Below are 23,096 nucleotides of genomic sequence, written 5' to 3' on the forward strand. Positions count from 1 at the left end.
CGGGACGGGCCGGGACGGGGCGGGCAGGGCGCTCGCTGCCGCCGCGGCCCGCGGTGGAGGGGCTGCGCCGGGGCTGCCGCCGCTTGCCGGGGAGCGAAGCCGCGGGAATCGGTGCGCTTGCTGCTGGTGAGTTTCTGCAACAGGTTGCGTTGGTGCGGCCCTTCTCCGGTCCTTTTCGGGAAGTGAAGTCGCCTGCTAAATGCGTGTTTTGTGCTCCAGCTGTGTGTGCATGCGTGACTAGACTCGGTGGGTACTCGGGCATCGTGAAGAATCACGGCCCTGAGGCAGATTTCTGCGCCCACCGAAGTTTCTGCAGGCCGTGGAGATCTTTCAGCTCTTCCTCTCCTGGCAGCCCGGCAGGAACCGAGTGCAAGGAGGAGAAACCAGCCTGCTTTCCGGTGGCCCCGTGAGCCGCAGTAGGGCTGCCTGTAGCGCCCTGAGCGGAGCACATGTTTGAACCGCTGCAGGGTCAAGTCGCACTGAACAGAGCCCCAGGAGCCACCACTTTTTGCTGGTACCCACAACACGTGGGGTCCGTACGCCAGTGGCGATCCCGGGAACGTATGGCCGATGCAAAAGGCATCACTGAGCCTTGCTGCTTGTTCGGGGTTGCATAAGAGTTGCTTGCGTTTAACCTGTTGCAAAACTTTCTTGCTTTTCTTCTCAGATCTCTTAGCTCTCTCTGCTGAATACTAAGAGGAGAAGGAACAGTGCTTTTAGCAGAGCTGCCGTTCGGGTATGTGTGTGTGAAGGGAGCAATATTCCACTGAAGCAGTTCTCTTGGGAACTGCCTTGTTAAAATCATCCTGGAAAATAGGACATGTTGCTTTCAGTGTCTGTTATGTGGTCAGGCAGGATGAAGATGAGCACCAGGCTTGTCGCTGAGCAAGCATTACTAATAATGCGTTTGTAATGACAGTGTATAGGCTAAACCATACCTAGAACATTTTCTTCAGGCAGAAGTATTTGCAGTAAGCTGCTAGGCAGGGACCTGAGTTGCCTAGCTAAGCAGTGCTTGGGTGAGGAGAGCAGTTGTAGCAGGCTTGTGTGAGTTTTGTGAGTTACTTGGTTTGGTGATGATGAATCTGCTCTGCCCTTTTGCAACTCTGACTAATGTTATTCTATCTGCCTTCATAGACTTCTGCTTTTAAAACCTACTGGTCCCAGTCTTCCTTAGTATACTTGAAAGGGGTTTCTTMAGTCCTTGAGGAAAACCAGGGCATTGGAAATAGAAATGGAAACTTAAAACCTTCTCTTCAACCTCATTTTCAGCACAATAGACACTCACACTGCTCCCACATGGGGAATACATGTATTAATTGTGATTGCCACAGATGTGGAGAGAGGTGAATTGATCTGTGAAAGGGCAGAGAGCCAGAATCAGTTCCAGGGTCAGTCCTGAGGGATTCTTGGCTCCTAGCCAGTAGATCACAGTTTTTTTGCATGAACAGGGTGTGCAAAACCTAGTGGTTTGTGTTTTAAACAGCGGTATCCATAAGGAGGAATCGACCTGTGYGCACTGAAGAAGTTCTACCTGTTTAACAACAGCTCGGGTGGTTGCTCCTCCCCGCCTAACTGTCTTCATCTTTTTGTTGCTCGGAGCGTTACAGTATGTTAAGACCAGCCTTGGCTTCCTCCAGGTCAGACTAGTAGCCCTGGTCACAGCCTGGAGTCATTTGCTCTTCCTGAGTGATTGTTTTGGGCCCTCTCACAATTAGGGCCAGCAAAACTGCACGTTACAGTCCCATTTCAGATTCTGTTGTTTCTCTCCATGGCAGTAAGAGCTCCTGGGTGCCTTTGCAACGCTGAGTCTCTGAGTTATGTCTGTGCTTGCAACCCTAGTTACATGGCAATGAGTAACAGAAAGAAGAAATCTGACCTACAGAAATGTAACACTAGTGTTCAGTGAGCTAATCTAACTAATTTATGAATTTTTTTTTTTTTTAAGCAAAATCTTTATGGTTTTCATTAAAGCAGGACAACTCTGTTCTGGCTTTTTCAATTGCCTACCTTCTGACTGTTATTTTAGTATCTTGGAGCTTGCCCATAAATAAATTTTTGCAACTAGAGCAATACCAGGAAACACGCTTATTGGATTATGTCATAGCTCACTAATTATTTTGCTGATAGCTTAAATCAGTTCCCTGAGTGCAATGAGTGCACCAGCAAAAGGGGTGGTTTATTTTTTGCAGTTTCTACTGCTCTCCCCTGTCACATCTGCATCCCCTCTGAAACAACGCTCCAGGCAAAACGTAAGCATAAAATTCAGCCTTCATCAACAAGGAGAACGTTAAGAAGCAGTTGTTCTGGGAAGCATTGATCCACCTGAAATCCGTAAGGAATCTGAATGAGCCTCCCAGCAACATACTGTACTCCTGCACTCTCGGCTCCTTAGAATTATATTTATAATCCATAGCAATGGTGAAATGTAGAAGGGATCTGAGGAAAGGCTACAGGTTGTTCCTGCAGATCCCCTTTAAAATAGACTGTTGGATGGGCCAGCTCTTTCTCTCCTAAGTGTTATTATAATCCATTTACACTGGGAAGCAGTGAGTTTGCTGCCAGACAGCATACTTTCCATCAGAACATTTAATTAGTGGGTGGTGCAGAGAGGTAGAGGCTGTGGTCTTCAGGCTGAGGAGAGGGAGGGAGAGTGGCCAGGGTGTGTGCTGGGTGGCACCGCTGTGCGCAAGGCCGTGAATTCCACGTTTAGCAGGGATGCTGGCTCAGCTGTGTAAGCAAAGCCTTCTGCCCATTCACTCCTCAGCACGGGAAATAGGAAGGGAGGCAGGTAGCCAAGATTAGAAGGAAAGCTAGTCCAGGGGTAGAGCTGGGACAGGCCTTCCGCCCTCCTTTCCCCCCCCTCCCCCCTGAGTGTTTTGGTTTCCACACACATGTGGACGATTCTAAGTTGACTGATCCATCCTTGCTGTGCTAAACACAAGTCTGCCTCAGAGCGGTGTTCTTCTGGCCAGTGGTTTGGCAAAACAAACAGGTCCTACTGCCGTGTCCTGAAGACCAATTTAGCTGCTGAGCGTTGTTGGAGCAAGGGCATGTTTGATTTCTGGTGTGGAGAAAAGGCTGTCATACAGGGCTGACCCAGACCAAAACCTGTGCCATATGCCTTGGACTGCCTCTGAGTGAGGAAGAGTTGTTTTTTGCCAGCATGCGAGGATGCAGAACAGAGAGACACTCTATCAACTGGGACCTTAAACCATCTTCTACTGTTCCAGTTGGGATCTCTTCCACATCCATAACGAAATATAATAGAGGGAGACCCTGGCTGCACTGCTGAGATTTAAAAAATATTTTAACAAGTGAGAACACAATCACAGAATCACAGAATGGTTGAGGTTGGAAGGGACCTCTGGAGATCATCTAGTCCAACCCCCCTGTTCAAGCAGGGTCATCTAGAGCACATTTCCAAGGATTGTGTCCAGATGGCTTTTGAATATCTCCGAGGAAGGAGACTGCACAACCTCCCTGGGCAACCTGTTCCAGTGCTCTGTCACCCTCACAGGGAAGAAGTTTTTCCTCATGTTCAGATGGAAGTGTCTGTGTTTCAGTTTGTGCCTGTTGCCTCTCGTCCTATCGCTGGGCACCACTGAAAATAGTCTGGCGCCACCCTCTCTACACCCTCCCTTCAGCTATTTATACACACTGATAAGATCTCCCCCTCGGTCTTCTCTTCTCCAGGCTGAACAGTCGCAGCTCTCTCAGCCTTTCCTCATAAGAGAGATGTTCCAGTCCCCTAATCATCTTGGTAGCCCTCTGCTGGACTCTCTCCAGTAGTGCCATGTCTCTCTTGGACTGGGGAGCCCAGAACTGGACACAGCACTCCGGATGTGGCCTCACCAGGGCTGAGTAGAGGGAGAGGACTATATCCCTCAACCTGCAGGCAATGCTCTTCCTAATGCAACCCAGCATACCACTGACCTTCTTGGCCACAAGGGCACATTGCTGGCTCATGGTCAACTTTTTGTCCACCAGGACAAGTCYCTTAGCACCAGTTCCCTGCTCTTCTCCCTGTCTGACAGCTCAGCTCTTCTYCAGCTCCTTTCCTCTGAGCAGAAGTGCCTGCTGTAACTTACTGGCCTTGAGCCACCAGAGGACCAGTCTTTGCAGGCCCTGAGGGCTGACAGACATCCACTGGGGTATTACAGCATGGATCCAGCTTTTCTGGGATTGGGGTGCATTGCTCCCATGCTCTGTGAGTGGCAGCCTGTGCTACTCCTTATAGTGACATGCTGCTCCCGAGGCACTAGAAGATCAGGGCAGACATCTCCTATTTGGTCCGATTTGTCAATTTATTCTCACAGCCAAAGAAGGAAATGGAGAAGTGAGACTACATGTGCTGTCTGGTCAGGGCAGGTACATGGGAGGAAGGAGGGTTGATCAGTCCCCTCCCAAGGGCCGCCAAATTGAAGTGATCTTGATTCCCATGAAGGCAGACAGGAGAACAAGGACACGCTGACCTAATACTGATTCCTCAAAGGACCCTCCTACAAAGCTCATCTCAGCCCACAGAAGGGCTATTCCTGATTTCTTTAGGCTTTGGATCAGGACTGTAAGAGGGTTTGAAGTCGCTGTGATCACAGCTAGTTATGAGGGTGGTAGACTCTTCTTCTGAAACCCACTGTGCATAGCTGCATAACTGTTTCGTTTATCTGCTCACAACTAGTTTATCTGGCCAATCAACTTCTACTTCTGTTCAGAGGAATTAACATTGTTTCCTGTTTCATCTAGTATTTCTTAAGTTCACTCCCCTTCTGAAATAGGTAGTTTATCTTTTGTGGTTCTGCACTTCACATCTTCCCTTATGCTCTTAGACTTATTTCCGGCCTCTTCTCCTGTGTTTTCTGTTTCTCCCATTAGCTCTCTAAACCAAGCTCCCCTAGCAAGCATTTCTACCTCGCAAACTCCTTTGAGCAGCGAGACGCCTTCTCTGACGCAAGCTAATCCCAGACAACTGTCCCAGCCCTTACACTTATGCTGCTGCTAATTTGGCCCTAATACATTTGTAAAAGAGAGGGCTGGTGGATGAGGATGGAGTCTGAGGAGGGAGTTCCTCTTTTGTTGATCTGTCTGCTATGCTGACAGACCTGCGGTGTGACTTGCACATTTTCTCACGAGAGAAGCTGTTTTAACTCTTCCATGATCACTTCAAAGACGTTTTTTTTTTCTGGTCTCTTGAGTTTCTATGATCATTTTATTAAGTAAGGGAGTGATTTAATCTCTATTTTAATCAATCCCTAATTTAGATAACTGCATTATGCACTCATCTTCTGCCTGAACTTCCTCATTCATTCTCTTTGTGTTTTGCAGACTTCCTGGCTGTGCTTCAGTGGTGGGCGACTGAATTTAGTCTTCTCTGCATGGCAATGATAATAGTAATGTGACGTTTAATGAGCACCTGTGAAGTCCTGTAGCAGGTAAGTGCTCCGGGGTCATTCTCCTTTTCATGATTTGGAAAGCCTCTCGAAGGGCTCTCGCTAGGAGATCTTGAGCCTTGCAGTAGAAATGCCAGAAGGAAAGTGGTATGGTTCATGGTTTAGTAACCTTTGTGTTGTTCCTGGCAGCGAAGGTCAGACAGCACTTGCGAAGCCCACCTGATGTAGCAATACTGAGAAGGTTTAATTTGGAAATGGCTTCAGTTTGGAAGTTCAATGTTAAAAGCTTCTCTCTTCTGGCATTCAGTCTAGAATTGCTCTGTGTGGTACCGTTGGGGGTGAGGACAGCAGAGGGTGATGGCAGAGAGGAACAAACGGGTCTAAGCTTTGCTGCCAGCAGCTGCTGCTGCATTTACTGTCGTGCAGGAGACCTTGCCGAAGGTACCTTACCCAGACCGAGAGAGTGCTGGACCCCCCCTTTTCCAGGTATCGGGGAGATCTGACTCCTGGAAGTGCCTGGACAACCTCGGCATAGTAAGGGATGACAGTAGAGGCAAGAGCTCTGTCTGAATGGAAGTGAAATAGCCGCTTTTTCAAGTCAGCAGTATGTAGGGTTTTAATGGTCCGGATTAAGTTTGTACCAGAAACCCTGGGAAACCTACTGAAAGCAGAGCTGTTTGGTGAGCCCCAGACCTTTGGCAATGCTGCACCGCAAGTGTGTTACAGCAGGCTCGTGGGTAGCGGTGGTAGAAAGGGAAGAAATGGAGCTGGTGGTAAAGGGAACCGGCAGAGCAGCACTCCTGGTTGCTAGAAGGTCTTCCTACAGCTCTGAGTACCTRCTATTTCATGTATTTCATGTGATTTTATTTTATTTTTTATTATTCTGGATCTGCTCCTGTGCTGGGTGATGTCTGTCCCCTTCTTCCCATCCCAGTTAGTTCAAATGGCTGCTCTGCTCTAGCAAAGCTCTGCTCCAAAGCATTCCCTGGTATGCTCTCCTAACCTGCCCAGATCAAAGCTGTGAGAGCTGGCCCCTTGCCATCCTCCTGTGTGTAAATGCAGCGCTCTCTCTTTCCCCCACCGTCTTTCATTATTATCCCTCTTCTAGAGGCAGGTTCTTCTGGCTGATCCAGCACATTATTTGTATCAGTGATATTTGCCTCAGGGCAGAGATGCTTTTTCAGCATGTACAGTGAAAACATCTGATGCACCCCACTGCAATGCATGTGGCTTGGAAAAACCAATTTCATTTGGCAAGGCTGAGGGCCACGGAAGCCAACCATTTCAGAATTTAAGCCCGCTCAGGCACRGTCTCTGATTCATATGGTTATTTCGGTTGCCTGGCAAATAAAAGCATACTGTTCTTTCCCTTTCAAAACTACGGTGTAGAGCACGTAGAGAAGGTTCTTGCACCCAAACGGAAAAGTGACATGTGTTAGCTGTAAGACGTCAGCTGAGCCAGCTGTGTAACCAGCTGCATCTTTCCCTGGGTTGCCCTAAGGGGTGGTGGTGCCATCACTTGAAAATGTACAATTTGTAGACAAAAGCAAATGAAAACAATGAAAATCAACCCCTCCTGGCCAGAGACTTTTGCTTTCAGTTCYTCAGAATCACAGAGGATTTGGTGGTGCTTGGTGAGCACCTGATTAGGAGTGGGAGCAAAAAGTTCCCAYGCTGTCTGTAGGGAAGGAAGCAGCTCCCTAGGACAAAATGCCATGTGTATGTGCCAGAACCTCATCAGGGCTTATGCCTCTCTTTGGAAAAAGTACATGCAGTGATTAGGAGAAATTCCTACAGGGAAAGGTGGTTAAGCACCAGTCTAGACTGTCTCATGAAGCAGAGATGGTGTTTTGCTGGAAGCTTTTCAGAACAAAGTAGACAAAAATTTGCCAGAAACCATCCAGGCAGTGTAGGCCCTGCCTGTAGGCATGGAGAGAGACTGTTGCTTCTTGAGAGCTCTTTTATCCCTAGTTTTTAGGCTCCTGTCAAATGTTAATATAGACCAGAGATGGAGCTAAGGRGACATTCTCAAGCCTCCTGTGAAATTTAATGCTTACAATATAGTGCTTCCCAGGGGGGCTTATATTTGTGTGTGTATCTGCATCCAAATATATATATATATTGTTTTTTAGAGCAAATGCTTGCCTCCCAAATCACTAACTCTTGACTGCCACTGGTTTCAGATGTTTTCACTGGAATTTTCTGTAGTATGGCTACTTCTAAAGCTGCAGATTGGCAATACATTTATAACAATTAGAGAAGACATTTATCTCTTTGCAAAGGCTAGTAGGGGCAAGGATGAGCTAGGCCTCTACTTCCTGGGTAGCTGAAATCAATCAGCAAACCCTCCCCTGGCATGAGGAGACAATGATATGGGTATTCACCTCAGCTGCAAACCTCTGTAACAGATGGTGACGTAAATTATCTGKCACTGTAGATGACTTAAGGATGTAGAGCTTTACTGCGGGCCTACCTAGAGAGTTGGTTATGCTCAGTCTCAGTATCAAGGTCATCCTTTTCTGCAGCCAAAGTTGAAATGCAGTCTGAAGGCCCTGGCTAAAGTCCATCCAACCTCCTTGTTGAGCCATAGATACTTCACAGCTGGAACAAGTGCTGGTTGCGAATTCGAACGCAGAAGGAGTTGTGGGAGGAAATGCTGACCGAGAGGGGTATGTCTGCATCGTAAGTCATCCARAACATGTTCTTAGCTCAGCCTTGCATTTGCTGCTATCCTAGATGCTTTCAGAYGGCCCTGCGGAGCTTTAAGCTGTCATTGCTCCTAAGCGAAGCTCCTTGACTGCTCTAGCAAAGGGGATTTTTGTGCCCATGAGCAGGGGCCCCACGGCTATGACTCACAGTTCCCATTGCACTGTAAATTGGCTTTCAAGTGTGGCAAAGAGGCTGTCCCTTGGCTTTCAAACAAAGCCTTCCTTTGTTGTGCTTACGTTTTAAAGGAAGCAAGCTTTGTGTTCACCACACACATGTCCCAAATGAAAACCACGTGGCTTCAGAGGCCTCGCATGTGCRTTCAGTACTTTTGCTACAACAGTGAATATTGCATCACTTTTATCCTGTGAAGGTTTTTTTAGAGCTGTTCTTTCCAGCATTCAGTTTACAAACTGTTCAGGGAAAGGAAGAGCTTAAAGATGGCTTCTTTGTTGGGACTGAGCAAAGAACACATGAAAATTATTATATACCTTATGGTGCATGTAGCAATAGGCTGGTTTCTGAGTCACACCCTAGGGTGAAAATGCCTCAGATACTAAAAGGATGAGTTTCATTGAAATATTGTACAAAATTGGGACAGTTTGTTTACTTGTATGGCTTTTCTTTTCTCCTCTGGCTTGTATTGATTCAAACTAGTTTTAAAAACTAGGGTTAGCCAGGAGTACTCTGCGGCCAACATATTTGTGCGTGCATGTGTCTCTTGGCAGTTTTCAGGTTTTTGGCTAGTAAGCCAAGAATGGGCTTACTGCTTCTGAAAGCATTCATGTTATTTCTTCTGTTCATTCGTAGAGTCATCAGGTAGTGAAGTAAGAGGGCCTGGTTCTTCCTGTATACACTTGTGTGTAATGTGGAGTGCCTCCGCTTAGATCAGGGCAGTTATCCTAGTAAGAGCAGAGGAAGCAGGGCATTGCCCTTAGAGTGCTCTTTCTTGCTCGCTCTCTCTCCACACCCATCCCTGCAGCGTTTTCAGAGTCTGTTTTTTGCTTTATTGRGGAACTACAGCATCTTTTGTGTAAAAGCTAGGATTTCAGGCAATGGAATAAAGCATTGTTTTTCATTTTTGTGGTGATGTTTTTGCTATAATAGCCAGCTTTTTAATACTGTTCCTCCCTAACTGCTTGAATACCAGCAGCTGTAACTAGTTATCAAAACAATAGTCCAATATCATACAAACCACTGATCCCATCCAATGTTTCTGAGCCCTGTTTAACTAGATACGTGGGCCTGCAGGTCCCCTGACATAGCTGTGCTACTTTGTCACTGATTCAAGACTATGAGGGAGYAGAAGATCTTGAATCAACCAAATTCCCAGCCCACAATGACAATTTCATTTTGCTGTGTTTTGGTTCAGCACCTCAATGCRGAAGTATGTGGCAACTCAAGGCTTTCTGCTGTCTGTAGTACATAAATGCTCATTGTTAATGGCTGAAATGAGATCTTGTAGTTTCACATGTAAAACATAATCATTCTACGAGTCACATCTGAGCTGTGCCAATATCCACATGTGCTTTTCTGGGATGTGCTGGAATGGTGTATCCCTGCTGRGAAACCAGCTTTCTAATGATGTTTTCTCCAACCCTTTGAATACTGAAGCRTTCATTTCAATGGATGTACAATATACAGTTAAGCTGGATGGGCAGGGATRCAGAGAACATGCTTTGATTAGCCTTAGGATGGGCAGAGACAGAGTAAGCACTGGCTGATTTAACTGCACTGGTTAGATTTTTTCCACCCTTTTGAGAATTAACTGGGGAAAAGGAGGGTAGATTTAAAGAAGCATCTTGGCAATTGAACCCTCCCCCCATATTTCCCTTTCTGTGAGGTGACTGTCTGCTTCAGATCAAAGAGCCACAGCTGCCTACAGGTGCAAAGGGAAAAGCTGTGTGACTGAGAGAGCAACAGTCAGAGTGGGTCCCCATGTGAGCCATAGAGCGTGTGTGCTGTGACATTGCTCCATACATTGCAGTTGATATTATCAGGCTTTCCATAAAGCAATGAGGGGTTATTGTCATTAGTGTCCATCTGCACCGATGAAAGACTGTGCAAGGGAATGACCAGCTCTTGTCCTAGCACCTATCCCATTCAGTTATAGGGGGAGGAAACTGGTGAGATTGATGAGCCAACTATTGGGGGTTTTTTTGGTGGGATTTTCTTTTTCCTCCTAAAAACACAAAAGTTCAGTCTACTCCAATTGTTCTCCTCACAATTAAAAGGCAGCATTTTTTTGGCTTGAARAGCCAAGCTGTTTCTGGCTGGGATCCTACCACAACAGCTACRTACGTGGGTGGGAGCCACATGCACACACTTCCTACTTCTCCCCTCATGCCTCCCTCACAGCCAGCAGCATGTTTCAGTTTGTAAAAACCCTTCTCAGCCATAGCAGAGGGGACCCGAGGCATTGCACAGCATCGTTCAGGATGCTGAGAAGCATACTCACCCCACTAATAGCTTTGTCTTATGGTCCCCATGTACATCCCCTCTTGTGCCAGCCTTAACAAGAAGCAGTGAGTGTTTCAGGGGTGTCACCAGGTTTTCCACTTATTTAACAGCTATTAACAGCTGTTATACCCATCCTTGACAGCRGCTCCTAGCTTCTGGAGCAGAAAGGGGAGACCAGAATCATGTTCTTGTTAGTGGCATGCAAGAAATTGTGACTTAGAAATATCCAGATAAACCTTCCAACTCAGAGATGAAACTGAAAATCTAACAGGTACCACATCTCTTTGGGTTTTGGAAAAGAGCCCTAGAAGGCAAATAATTTCTTCTATGCCACGATAAGACAATTCTTTCTTCTGTCTAGGCTTTGAGGGCAGGGGAAAGAGGGACCATGGACTTTTCTGGGAACATCTTAAAAATGCATCTGTATGCAGAGAAGGCTGAGGCAGGATCAGAGGGGAGGGTCTGGAAATATCTTAAGTCCTACTGCAAAGAGGAAGAAAAACAGTCTGTCCTGCTCTTATCCACAGTGGCCACTGGAAAGTTAGGGGTTCAGACTGCAGCAAGGAAGATTTAACTAGGCATGAGGAAAAGCTTCCTAATGGCAGAGATAGTGAACGACTGGAAGACGTGAGGGAAACTCCCTGTCCTTTCCAGAATAAGTCAGACACTCATCTGCTCGGAGTGACAGTGGCAAAATCAGTCTGCACCTGGAGCTTTGGAAGTCCTTCCTGTGGGGTGTCTTGGAGCCCACAGTGTACCTGCTCTGCTGGACCTGGGACCATATGGTAGCGTCTGCCTCCTGAACAAAGTCTGTGCTGCTCACGTGCTTATCCGCCCCTAGTCTGCCTATGTATGGGAAGGGAGGTCTACCTAGTTCTGTACACAGGATGAGCATCAACATTTCCATGGAAATACCTGATCTGGTGACCTCGGGAGGAAAATATTGCTTCCGAATGTCCGCAGCAGACCTGTTGAGCAGGATGTCCGACGCAGGCCATGCGACTGACCCTGTTGGCACTGAAACAGGCCTGAGACAGGATGTTCACAGATGTTACAAAGGCTAACATGTTCTCAATCAAAAGGCAAAACAATAGTTATCAGGCAAGTGGCCTTGTCCAACTGCTGTCCCATGGCCACGCATCTAATCTGGGGTGGGGCTTCCTAGGCATGTTCTGGAAGGCAATCACTCTCATCTGTCCCCGTTAGGTACTGCGCGGTGAGCTAAGGAAGTGTGCCGTGTTGAAGCATGAGTTGTAGGACTGGAGCTATAAGGGACTTATAAAGTCTCTAGGGGCATGTGGTCCTGAGGTCCAATCCCTTGTTCTGCCATACCCACCTTGTGTAATCCCAAGCAAGTTACTCCCACCAGCTGGCTTGTTCTTTTTTAAATATGGTTCTGGTACCGGTCTCAACATCCAGGCCTCTACACCTCATGCACTGGTGTATTCTGTCCTTTCCATTGATGACTTTGGTAGAGAGCCAAAGACAGAGCTTCATCCCATCAACCCATGCATAACCAACTCTAACTGTGCTGGCAACTGAAATCTGGTACTTCATAGCACTAATTTAATGTTCAAAAGGGCAAATCAGAGCATGAGTTCTAGCTGCTGTAGCTGGTACTTTCTGTCCCTTGTCAGTAGCTCATCCCATGAATGTCCTGCATGCTGCCCATAAGCTTAATTCAGATTCTTAGGGTGTGAAACAACATCACAGTTTGTTGCTGCTAAGGCTGTGTGTCATGTTTTATGGCTCCTAATTTTTCTGGCTGGTCTCTCTGTGCTGCAGCTGACTGCATGCTCAAGAGATGGGAGAGCAGGAGCCTTTTTGCAACTGCCCTGCACTGCTTGTTCTCTGGGTGTGCTGCGTTGGGTAAGCCAAAGCAATGCTTAAAAGCTGGTGATGGAGCAGGAAGTTGGAGATCTTCATTGCTCTGTATGGTTCTGGGGACATGTTCTTACTGCAGCAGCAGGGTCTTCATCCTGGGGGATGGAAACTAGGTAAGGTTCCTCATCCAAACCTCTGTGCTCTTACAGCCTATGCCATGAGACACCCTGAGATTAAAAACTAGATACAACCACATGTGTTAATGCATATGCCCCTGGGTGGAAAGGGTAGACTGCTTTAATAAGCTCTTAACCACTTTGGGGTGTGTTTTGGTACGTGGGCTCTGAATGTTCGCCTCAGCTACGAGGGCCCTGCAGCCCCCTGAGGGTCCAACGCCACACCAGCCTGGCCTGGTGCCACAGCCCCACTTCTCTGACTCAGATGAACCTAGAAACTCCTGTTTAGAGGTGTAGCTCTTCTGCGTGACKTGCAGCTGGTTCAGCTGGCAGCTTCCATCCCACCAGGGTGTTGAGAGCAAACACAGTGCTAACCTGGGAAGAAATCTCAGTCGTTTCTCAGAAGTTCTTCACCAAAATGGCACTTCTCCCCCTCCCTTACCCCAGAAAATGCTTCTTCAGTAATACTAGTCTCAAGAGCAAGAAAGGCTTGACTGAAGTCCTGCCAGAACCAATTTCTCAAGTCCTTTGGAAACCCAAGTCAAAACTGGAGAGCAGAATATTGACCTGAAAGTAGCCAAGTGATGAGGGCAGCAGCTTCAGGGGCTGGGAAGGAGAGCAAAGTTTAAATTACTGTACTCCCTCCTGAAATTGGAGGAGAGGTTTGAACGCCAGTTTCCCTCATTCCAAGTAAATGATCAGACTCTAAGGACATAGATGTGTGCTGTTTTTAAATGTGTGCATTTAAAATTAAAACCTGAAAGACTTCTGGTTCTTCTCAGTGCAAAAGAGGCAAAATCTGAGCAAACACACTCCCAGCAGCTAATGGCAGAGACAAGTCTGATATCTTTACCAGGGTTACCCTCTGTAGTGGTACCTTAGTCTTTTGCTATGGACCTCCATCCAATACATGTCTATACCTGAAGCCTGATATGTAGCAGCTGGAAAGAAAACCACCATCACTATCTGTCCTGAGCCAGCAAAGGCCTTTTGATTGCTCTATAAATGTTGATGGGGAGGTGGAGGTAGAATAGCAGTGTCAGTGGTGCAGTGTTGGCTAATTTAAGTGCATCTTTCCAAGCTTTTGTCAGGAACAATAGCACAGACATGATCTCTTTACAATTCCCATTTCTCTTTCAATGTATGTTTTTCTTACTATTCAGAGCCTGTAGTCCCCAGTAAGAGGAGACTTTACTTTCCTCTGCCGCAGCCTGGCAAATCTCTGAATACCTGCAGAGATGGCAATGATATATGCAAACTGGAGAAGGCAGCAGTGTATTACAAAAGCTTTTGAGCAAGCTTAAAAGCTGGCTTTTTTTTTTTTTGTATTAAAGCTGTTTAATTTGTGTTTTGATTGGATCTTCATAAATGCAGTATAAGTGTTTTCAGAGTATACTCTTGAAGGTGAAAAGGCTGTTTGAGGAAGAATCATGGGGCTCCCAGAAGCTCAGTGATTAGGGAATAGGGCTGGGCTGGGCTAGGCTGAGCCCCAAATCCCTAGGTTTGAAATTCACGTCCTCCCAGCAAGAGTCCCAAGCACAGTTTAGTGGCTGTTCTGGGCTATTAATCTCTCCAGTCAAAACAAGCGGGAGAGCCCATTTCAGACCTCAAAGACCTTCCTAAAAAGACTCTGAGAAATCATATTGGTTCCTATGAAGTTCTGGTTGCAAAAACTTGGCAGCTTTCAATGAAAAAAGCTCCCAACCAGCTGTAGTTATTATCATCTCTTCAAATCGCCTCTTTTTTGCAGCCTACCAAACTGAAACACAATGAGGCAGCCACCTATTCATTGCCTTTTGTGTTACCCAAATTGCAGGAAGTAATTGAGTATGTCGTAAATGACGTCTTGGCGTATTTCAGTGTATCACTGAACCGCATTCAGTGGCTTGTTTTTTTCTAATTTAAGAACTGAAGTATCAACTTGCTCTTATCTGGTTTATTGCTGAACATCAGCCATAGCATGTTTTGCTTCCCTTGATTCAAAATTTAAACAGGGGAAAAAATATAGAAGTATGAGAAGCTCCTGGGGAAAGAAAGGAGCCATTAATGAAAGGGAAATATTCTCCCATGTTTTCAGAGAAGATGGAGGGTTATCTGGGCTCAGGGCACAACAGCTTGGCTACCAGCTTACAGGGAGGCAACTTTTCAGGCTGCAGTTCGAATCTCTTCCATTTCCTTTGCCGAGACCCAGCAGGCAAAAGGGTCTGAAGCTGCTGTGGAAGAAGATCTGAGAAACACTTAGGAATTAGAACTCAAAAGCTGAGGGTATCTCAGGTGGAAGGAGCAGGACATTATTTTGGCTTTGAGCATCGTCATCTCAACAAAGGACCTTGACGCTCATCAGGAGACACCCTATTGCAGGGAGGCTGGTGGGAAGGGGGAGACTGCACACTCCCACAGGATGTGTAGCTGCCCTCGAATCAGCCTGCACAAACATCTCATAAGAGGGAAAGAGCTCAGTGATGCTCCCTGGCAAAGAGGAGAGGTTCAAGGCACAAGCTGAAGGCAAAGCTGAGCTCTGTCCCCATGACACATAAAACATCACTAAGCAAAACCACTTGCTTTAGTGTGCACCACAGGCACTAATTGTCATTAGGGGCTGACTATAGTCAGGAAGCAGTGCAATGGCTATTTTTATTTTGTCTTGCAATAATCTTTGCATATATCTTTCCTTCAGGCCATGTGCTCAGGGACCCAGGAAGCCTAGGTAATACAGTGACAGATACCGCAGAGATGCGGGCTCTGGGAGAGCTGCTGTGCAGAGCTCAGCTCCAGTTGTTAGGGTTAGGGGGCTGCATTTATGCTGGTGAGGAACCACAACTCTGCTTTTGCTCCAATGCCCAGGGAGTCAGTGTGGCAAGTGGGTCAGATCCTGTCCAAGTGACCATGCTCCAGAGCTCCAGCCTGTTTCCYTTCCAGCCTGGGCATGGCTGGCACTGCCTGCACGCGGCAAACATGAAGAGTCCTTTCCCAAGGCAGTTTTGTGGCAAGCCTCTCTGGGCGTACTCCCCTCTTTATTTTTATGATGTGAATGTAAGGGAATTTAGCCCGCTCTTCTGAGCAGAAGGCATCCTGGCCCCATGCAGAGCCTGCTCTCTCAGCCGTTGCTTGACCTTAGCCAAACCACTTCCTGCCTGTGCTAAGGCTTATGCACCTGTGAATTTAGTGTGCTGCTTCCCGTTCCTTGCAACGCGCTAAGTATAACCATGCTACAGGCAAGCCAGTTAACCAAACATTACTGAAGCACACAACGAAGCGCTTTCAGAATAGCTAGTGTGCGAACTCGTCTCCTTGTGCGTGTGTCATCATGACGCCCTCCTGAAGTGCATAATCACAGTATCTTTTTCCTCGCCTTCTCAGGGGTCCCTGCATCATTCAGGGCCTGTGCTGGACCTGCTGAAGGGGTGAACAGGATCATGTAGCCAAGAAGCTGCTTTAGGCTTGAAAGGATGAGGCCTAACTTGCCTGGGAGCTGAGCTTTGAAAGCTGCAGCTGCACTTGGTGAAGCCTTTGAACATGCAAAGTGCTGTAGGATGCTACTGATAACGGTTTCTAATTGAGCAACAGAGCTATCGGCTACTTTTATCTCTCTGTGCCCTCACTCCCCAGCTGGAGAGCAGGGAGGGCACCTGCCCCCTCACTTCTCAGGGTTATTTAGAATGATACTTAACCTTAAAATCTATGAGGCGTTCAGACACTGAGGTAGTGAGTACCACAGAAATGCCCAGGAGGAAACTATTATTCTGGTGTCAGAGGCGGGTTTGAACAAAGTGTCATGTTTTCGGCAGTGTGCAGAAAACTAAACTTTGCATAGCTACAGTCATTGAGCACCAGCTGCTCCGGGCAGGGGGACAGACGGTCGGGCCCCACATACCACTTTGCCCCAGCCCTTCTCATTTCCCCGTGCCACTTTCCTCTGTCTCGCTGGTTCTTTCCCCACTTTGTGCTTTTGAGGGCATGGGAGGTGAGATCTTTGCTCTCTCATCCAGAAAAAGCCCCATCGAGCCGGGCGAGAAGAGGCTCAGGGGAGGTGGCCTGTCTGTAATACCACGAGAAACCAGTGTGCTAAGTTAGGGGAGATTTGGGGAGTGCTGGGACTGCCACAAGGGGATCTGCAAAAAGTAATTAGATGGAAGCCTATTGCCAAGTCTGGGTGTTGTCTGTGCTTTGAATAGAAAAAAGTTAGCAGAGATGGAAAATTGGAAAAGGTTGAAGATTGCTTTGAGAACTTGCTGTTTAAAACCTCATATCTACACTGATCATGTGTGAAATATATATTTTTTATAATGCTTGAAATGTAGCAAAATTTGATGTATAGATAAAGCAATACTGCTTCTTTTTCTTAGTCTCCTGCTTAGAAACATTTGAACTTTCTCCCTCTTCCCCACACAAAAGCTGTCTCAGCCAGGGCAGGCATAAATGTTTCTATCAGCCTTAAATTGCTTGGGCTGAAGTTAAATGCAAGTGAAAAGAGTGTCCTTTGTTATGGGAAGTGCTGGAAGCGTCCCTTGTTAGGGGAAGACTGCCCTAGCAGGCAGCTACTGGTTTCACCTGTATTGTTTAGTCTTTCCATACTAGCCAGGAAACCTGTGTCTGATGAGATGTGGGAACGCTCTGCCTGTACCATCCCTGCAGCTGTCAAGGCCAGACTCTGCTGACTTTGGTCACAGAGCATCATTCACCTTAACTGGGCTTAATGTTTGACTTCTTTAGCTACTATGGCTACCATGGTATAGCTATAGCAGTATACATTTTCTGGTGTGAACTAGCTGCAGYAGTAAAAGGACACTTCTGACCAGGGTAACTTTCTCTGTATTAAGGCTGAAAACAGATACTTCTCTTACCAATTCATCCTCCTACCTGAAGATGTTCTCACTTCCAGTTTTCATTTTGACCCTCTGCCAGGGATTGATGCCAGTGCAGGGGGCATTACAGTGGGAAGAGGTTGTGTACACGCTTCCTAACCTGCTCCTGCAAAATCAGTTGGGATAGCCCAGATTGTTGGTACAACCCTGAATGAATTCAGCTGCTCTGGCCAGTGATGAACCTGGGGATTGCTGGCCTGAGCTCTTCTGCTAGCAGAGCTTTGGGGCAGGTAACCTCTGGAAGTGGTGTGACTGTGGGCAGCTGCGCATGGGAGAGTCTTGAAGGGTACAAGAAGATCCAAAGGAAGCTGGCTTCTTACAGCCTTACGCATTTAGGAAGTATTACGGTAACAGTAAAACGTCATCTGCAGGGGCAGAGGTCTAGCAGGGCAGAGTAGCAATGTCACCCTGGTCAAAACTGCAAGATGAGGCACCTGGCACCTGGCCATGTTATTTTTAACCTTGGAAAGCGGATGTGGTCTGCAAGAAAAGGAACTCACCAGCACTTCCTGCCCTGCCCTGCAAACTGATAAGGCTCTTTGCAATACGGGGTGACCCCAGTTTATTTTTAAACTGTGGCCAGGCATGTAGCTCAGAGAATAACTGGAACACCCAGCTTTGAGCATTAATTCAGCTTTAATTCATTACTTGATGACTTAAAGAGTTAAGTGTAGAAAGGATGAGAAAGGCAGGCAAACATCTCCAGAGCAATGCTGGTGTAAGTGCATGCATCTGTGCATGTATATGGGATCTAAAAAAAGAGTTGTTAGTAAATGTTACACAGGGAGGGGCACTTAACATTATCCTGAGCATCATGTGAACTTTCTTGCTGCTTGGACAATGCATCTCAATCCTGTTCCCTTCCCTTGCTATTCCAGTTCCAGCCCTCTCGTAAGCAAAGATAATTGCATGCCGAAGGATACAGTTCCCATATACAGTAAGTGCACCCAACAGAAATCTAGGTTCCTGCAATCAAAAGGCAGCTGTTTGTTATGCACTAATGATAACAAGGCCCACTTGAATGGATATATCTTCACTGCATGCTCTCTTAAGGCATGAATGAGATTGCCAGAGATGTTCTCATTCTTGTCCAGATGCTGGGACAGCAGGATTTCTGTGGCACCTAAGCAAGCTGGGCTTGGGCCAGGAAGCAACTATTGCAGGGGTAGGAAATTGCAGCCCTGAGCTCGCAGTGGGCACAAGGTGCCTCACCATTCCTTGGCTCTCAGTGAAACAGTCTCATTCCCACAGCAGGATGGATTGGTTTATCAGGAATGAGATAATTATTTCTGGTCTAATTGATTAGTTATTCTATTGATAGACTTTATTTCTGTAGCAGAAACTCTCTCAAACACCCTCTTGAGGCATACATTGGCTGAATTAAAATGTCCTAGCAGTAATAAGGAATCTCCTGCTTTTCTCTAATCCTTCTAATCTCCCTGTGCTAGAACTGAGGGGAGATGTTGCTAGAAAGAAGGACTTGTGAGCTTGTCACTTCTCAGCACTAGCTGACATCCCCAGATTGTCCTGCCCCGAGCAGGCATGTGGAATATTGATAGAGATGCCAGCCCTCAAGAAGCAAAAATGCCGGCTGGGAGGAAACAGCCCAGGCTTTAGTCTGAGCACACTCTGACCCAAACCTCTGGGAGGCTTCATCAGGGCCAGGTAAATGCACTGGTAAAGGGACTGTGCCCCAGAAAACTAGGAGTTAAATTCTGTCATAGTGAGCCCCAATGCATGGAAAGCTTTATTAAATGTGAAGTCCGAGCACCAGAGCCAGTAACCACACAAAGCAATCCCAAAACACCATGGTATTCTCAGTCATGCCAAGAGCCAGTGAAAGGGGTGACAGGTGGGGTGTGCGTGCAGGCGATTAGAGTGACAGCAGGACCCTGGATGCATTTCACAACAACGCTGAGGTCACCTCAGATAGGAGCAAGCTGGCTAAGAGTACAGCTGTGAAGGGGGTGCGTGGAGATTACTTAGATCAAAGCAATGGTGTTTACTAATGTCTTCCACAGATAAATAGCCAAGTAAGCACCAAAAATAAGCAGCCTGATGCTTTTAAAACCATTGGGTTAAAAGCAATCCTTTCCAGTGTAGCAATCTTTCTGGCTCTGCCCTTCTTCCAGGGTCCACAGTCATGAGGCATCACAGGGGCTGGGAATGATGTGCCACAGCATGATCCTGATGCTGCTGTAATGCAGGAAGAGCTTTGCCTGTATGGCCTGCTGAGAAGCACAAAACCATGCAGGCTTGTTCCCACCTAGGTGCCCATAACCAGCACTGGCAGTGAAGAGTGCCCTGATCAGAGGTAGCTATGTGGGTCCCCTGACAGGCTGCACATAGGTGATCAAGATAGCTCTGCTTATGCCATTGCCATGTCCGCTTTAATGCAACTTTAATCTCATGTTGAGGGAAAGCAGTGGTCATCACCAGCTCTGTTGTTTAGATCTGGGAATCTCTGCTTTTTTTCCTTGCTGTGCAGTGAACTTTCAAGGAGGGAAGAAGGTTGTGCCTTCCCACACTACCCCAACAGCATCACATGACTGTAGCAAATACCTTCACAGTTCTTTTGGTTTTAGAAGTTAATTTGGTGATAAGAGAAGGAAACTTTCACCCTCACCATCTGCAGAGATGATCTGATGTCACCAACTCCTCTATTTTCACTCCATGTCTGTCTGATATAGACTTTTTGGGAAGCTTGGCTGATAACTGACAGACACAGCCATGGGCTTAGGAGCTTCCAGATTCAGGCATGATTTTCAGGGTTAGGAAGGTTGCTGAAGATTTTTTTATTTAAGTGGAAAGTTTTTTCATTTTTCTTCTTGATGGAATATACTCCAGGTCATGGGTCATTTTCCCTTTCTTTCTCTTTCAGGGAAGAAACTGCCATGCCTCTGGGAATCTTCCGGGTGTGCCTAGTGGTGATTACAGCTATTGTCAACCACCCACTCCTCTTCCCTAAAGAGAATGGCACTGTCCCTGAGAACACGGAAGAAATCATCCAGAAGATGAAGGAGCGAGAGGAGAGCCTCAGACTGGAGCAGTTGCGCTTGGAGCAGGAAATTGCAGGGCAGGAAGCCAGGCAGAAGGCTCTGGAAAAGGCTGCAAAGGTAGTGGAGGAAAGCAAAGAGGAAAAGGTCCCATGGGATATGTGGACTGCTATTTCCATGGTCATATTCCTGCTGATTGAGCTCTGGAGGCAGGATTTCCAAGAAGGGAATTGGCAGGACACAGGAAGTGAAGAGGATGACATGGCTGTCCTGGGGAAAGCATTTAAAGGAGTGGCCTTCCCTGACAAGGCCATCTTGGCCAGCTTCTATGAGAAGCGCATCCTGGGTACCACCGGAGACATGGCAAGGATGCGGGAGATGGTGGAAGGCTTTGCAGATGACTTGCTGGAGGCCTTGAGGAGTGTTTGTAACCGGGATGCTGACATGGAAGTGGAGGACTGCATGGGTGTGGGGAGCATGTATGAGAATTGGAGAGTGCGTAAACCTTTCGTCTGTGATCTGATAGTGCCTTTTGCCCCCCCGGAGCCATACTGTTTCCGGTCCCAGACCTGGTGCTCTGGAGATTCTTTTCCTCCAGATGAACAAGGTTATGGCACTATCAAGGTCTGCAGGGCAGATGAAGATGTGGCAGGCTGCATCTGTGACAAGACTAAACTGGGGGAAGATATGTTGTGTCTCCTCCATAGCCCAGCCAATACTACCAGACCCAGCAGTGAGATGGAGGATCTTCTGTGCTTCAAAAATACTCAGTATTTGGATGCGGACCAAGTCATGAAGTGGTTTCAGATCGCAGTCACCAAGGCCTGGAACAGAATCTCCCACAAGTATGAATTCGACCTATCCTTCAGCCTCCTGGACTCCCCAGGGGCCCTGAAGATAAAATTTAGGTCAGGAAAATCAATTGCCTTCAACCTCACCCCTGTGGTGCAGTACGAGAACTCTGATGTTTACTTCATCTCTCACTTCCCTCGGAGTGGCCTGGCAGCAGACCTGCCCTCCAGCACTCACTGGTTTCTCACCTTCGCAGTATACGAGAGGAGGTTCATCCAGTTGGTCTCCAAAATGCTGCCTGCCAACGCCTGCCATGTCAGCTGCCTTCAGATCCTCTCCTTCCTCCACGGGAAGCAGTGCAGCCTCACAGGTCCAAGCGGACTCACCAACTACCACCTGAAGACAGTGCTGCTGCATCTGCTGCAAGTGCGTCCCTGTCAGGACTGGGCCCCAGAGAAGTTGGAGGCCCGTCTGCAAGACATGCTCAAATTCCTGGAGAAATGCTTGCATGAAAAGAAACTCTACCACTTCTTCATTGGCAATGGGAAGGTACCAGCAGAGCTGGGTTTCCCTATCATATTCCAGAGGGCTGAGCCTCTCAACCTTTTCCGTCCCTTTGTGTTACACAGGGATGTTTACAGGAAAACAGTGGACACGTTCCACGAGATGCTCAGGAACACATCTGCACTGATAAATGAGTACACAGTGCACATTCCCCTTGCACACGCAAATGGGATCCATAAAGAATCCCTTTAACCAAAGCCAGCAGGAAAACACTTGTTCCTCTAACTACAAGTCAACAGGGCAGCTTTTTGAAGCCTCCTGGAGGCAACTGACTTTGCCAGTAGACTTTGTTGTCTGCAGCTGAAGCTGTCCTGGGCCATGGTTTCTGCAGTATGGGAGAGGGGATATGGGTAGGAAAAGGAGAACTGGAAGATGTGGTGTAAAAAGGAGTCTCTGCTCCACTGGTGTGCTGGCTGGGTTTTATGCAGCTAAGAATATATTTTTCTATTTTGCCTCAGTCATGACACAGTGGTAATGAGCAACCAGTATGACTAATTTATTCAGATGTCTGCAATGCAAAAAGTGGTGGTGGCCAAAAACTTCATTTCCTTTGGAAGGGGGAGATAAGAAAAGGGTAGAGGAATCAAAGACAGGATTTTGGGGTCGCAGGAGCCTGTCTGCTTGCAAACAGCAGAAGCTCTGCAGCTCTCTGCGACAAAGCGCAATATGAAACTCAGTCCTAGTGTGGGAAGGAGGGTCACTACTGAGGTCCCATGTGCAGATCTCAAATGGAGATCTTTATATCAGCTACAGTTCTTTAATCGCAAGGGAACTGCAGTTGTAGAAAAGCCTGCTTGATAGGACTTGCAGCAGTAGTTTTAAAAGCTTGTCCTGTCCTTCAAAACACCCCTCTCCTGCACCCTGCATATTTCTTCTCCATGGGGGGGAATGTAGCAGAGCAGGCAGTCTGTTTCTTCAGACCATTTCATCTGAGTCTTTCATTTCCTTCGTGGTATTATGGCTAGTGGGATTTGTTTTTGGCTGTTTTCCATGGCCACCTTAGATAAAAGAGTGAAATGCTCTTCTTGGCGTTTTGGTTTATTTGTTTGTTTTCCTTATCCCTGGACAGCAAGTCTGAGAACCAGCAAAGACAGAAATGACAGCTACAGGGTTTTGCTTTGCTTTAAGAAAAGAGGAAACTTTCCAAAATTGTCTTGTAAGCAGCCCAATCACAGCAGTTTGGTAGCAAGAGGAAAGAATCACCCTCCAAATGAGCGTATGACTCTCCCAGCATGGTTTTAATGAGGTCAAAGCCAGCAAGATGACTCTAAGTTGGGAGGAGGGGGTGAAAGAGGTACATACATAGCACAACTTAGAAACACT

At 47.1% G+C, this 23,096-nt stretch overlaps 2 protein-coding genes across 4 annotated transcripts in view; one reads left to right on the forward strand and one right to left on the reverse strand.

Annotated features, from left to right (window-relative positions):
* The window catches only part of CFAP58 (cilia and flagella associated protein 58), a 70,423-nt gene extending 66,454 nt beyond the window's left edge, over window positions 1–3,969 (reverse strand). The window contains exon 1 of the mRNA XM_026069670.1: window positions 3,937–3,969. Coding sequence (XP_025925455.1) covers window positions 3,937–3,969 — 33 coding nt within the window. The remainder of the gene's footprint in view (window positions 1–3,936) is intronic.
* On the forward strand, window positions 43–22,767 carry ITPRIP (inositol 1,4,5-trisphosphate receptor interacting protein). 3 transcript variants are annotated; one of them, XM_026069829.1, is made up of 3 exons: window positions 43–126; window positions 5,326–5,432; window positions 20,303–22,767. In XM_026069829.1, exon 3 carries the CDS (start codon window positions 20,316–20,318, stop codon window positions 21,963–21,965), a length of 1,650 nt encoding a protein of 549 aa, XP_025925614.1. In that variant the 5' UTR covers window positions 43–126; window positions 5,326–5,432; window positions 20,303–20,315; the 3' UTR covers window positions 21,966–22,767. The 3 variants fall into 3 exon arrangements, with proteins under 3 accessions (XP_025925614.1, XP_025925616.1, XP_025925615.1); XM_026069831.1 differs by lacking the exon at window positions 43–126 and adding an exon at window positions 714–736; XM_026069830.1 differs by lacking the exon at window positions 43–126 and adding an exon at window positions 4,851–5,216.
* The last annotated feature ends 329 nt before the right edge of the window (window positions 22,768–23,096 follow it).

The sequence above is a fragment of the Apteryx rowi genome, unplaced genomic scaffold (assembly GCF_003343035.1).
Source record: "Apteryx rowi isolate R43461 unplaced genomic scaffold, aptRow1 scaffold_3, whole genome shotgun sequence".
Taxonomy (NCBI): domain Eukaryota; kingdom Metazoa; phylum Chordata; class Aves; order Apterygiformes; family Apterygidae; genus Apteryx; species Apteryx rowi.

Coding starts and splice junctions, on each gene's coding strand:
- ITPRIP (XM_026069829.1), top strand. CDS start 20,316: ATGCCTCTGGGAATCTTCCGGGTGTGCCTAGTGGTGATTACAGCTATT.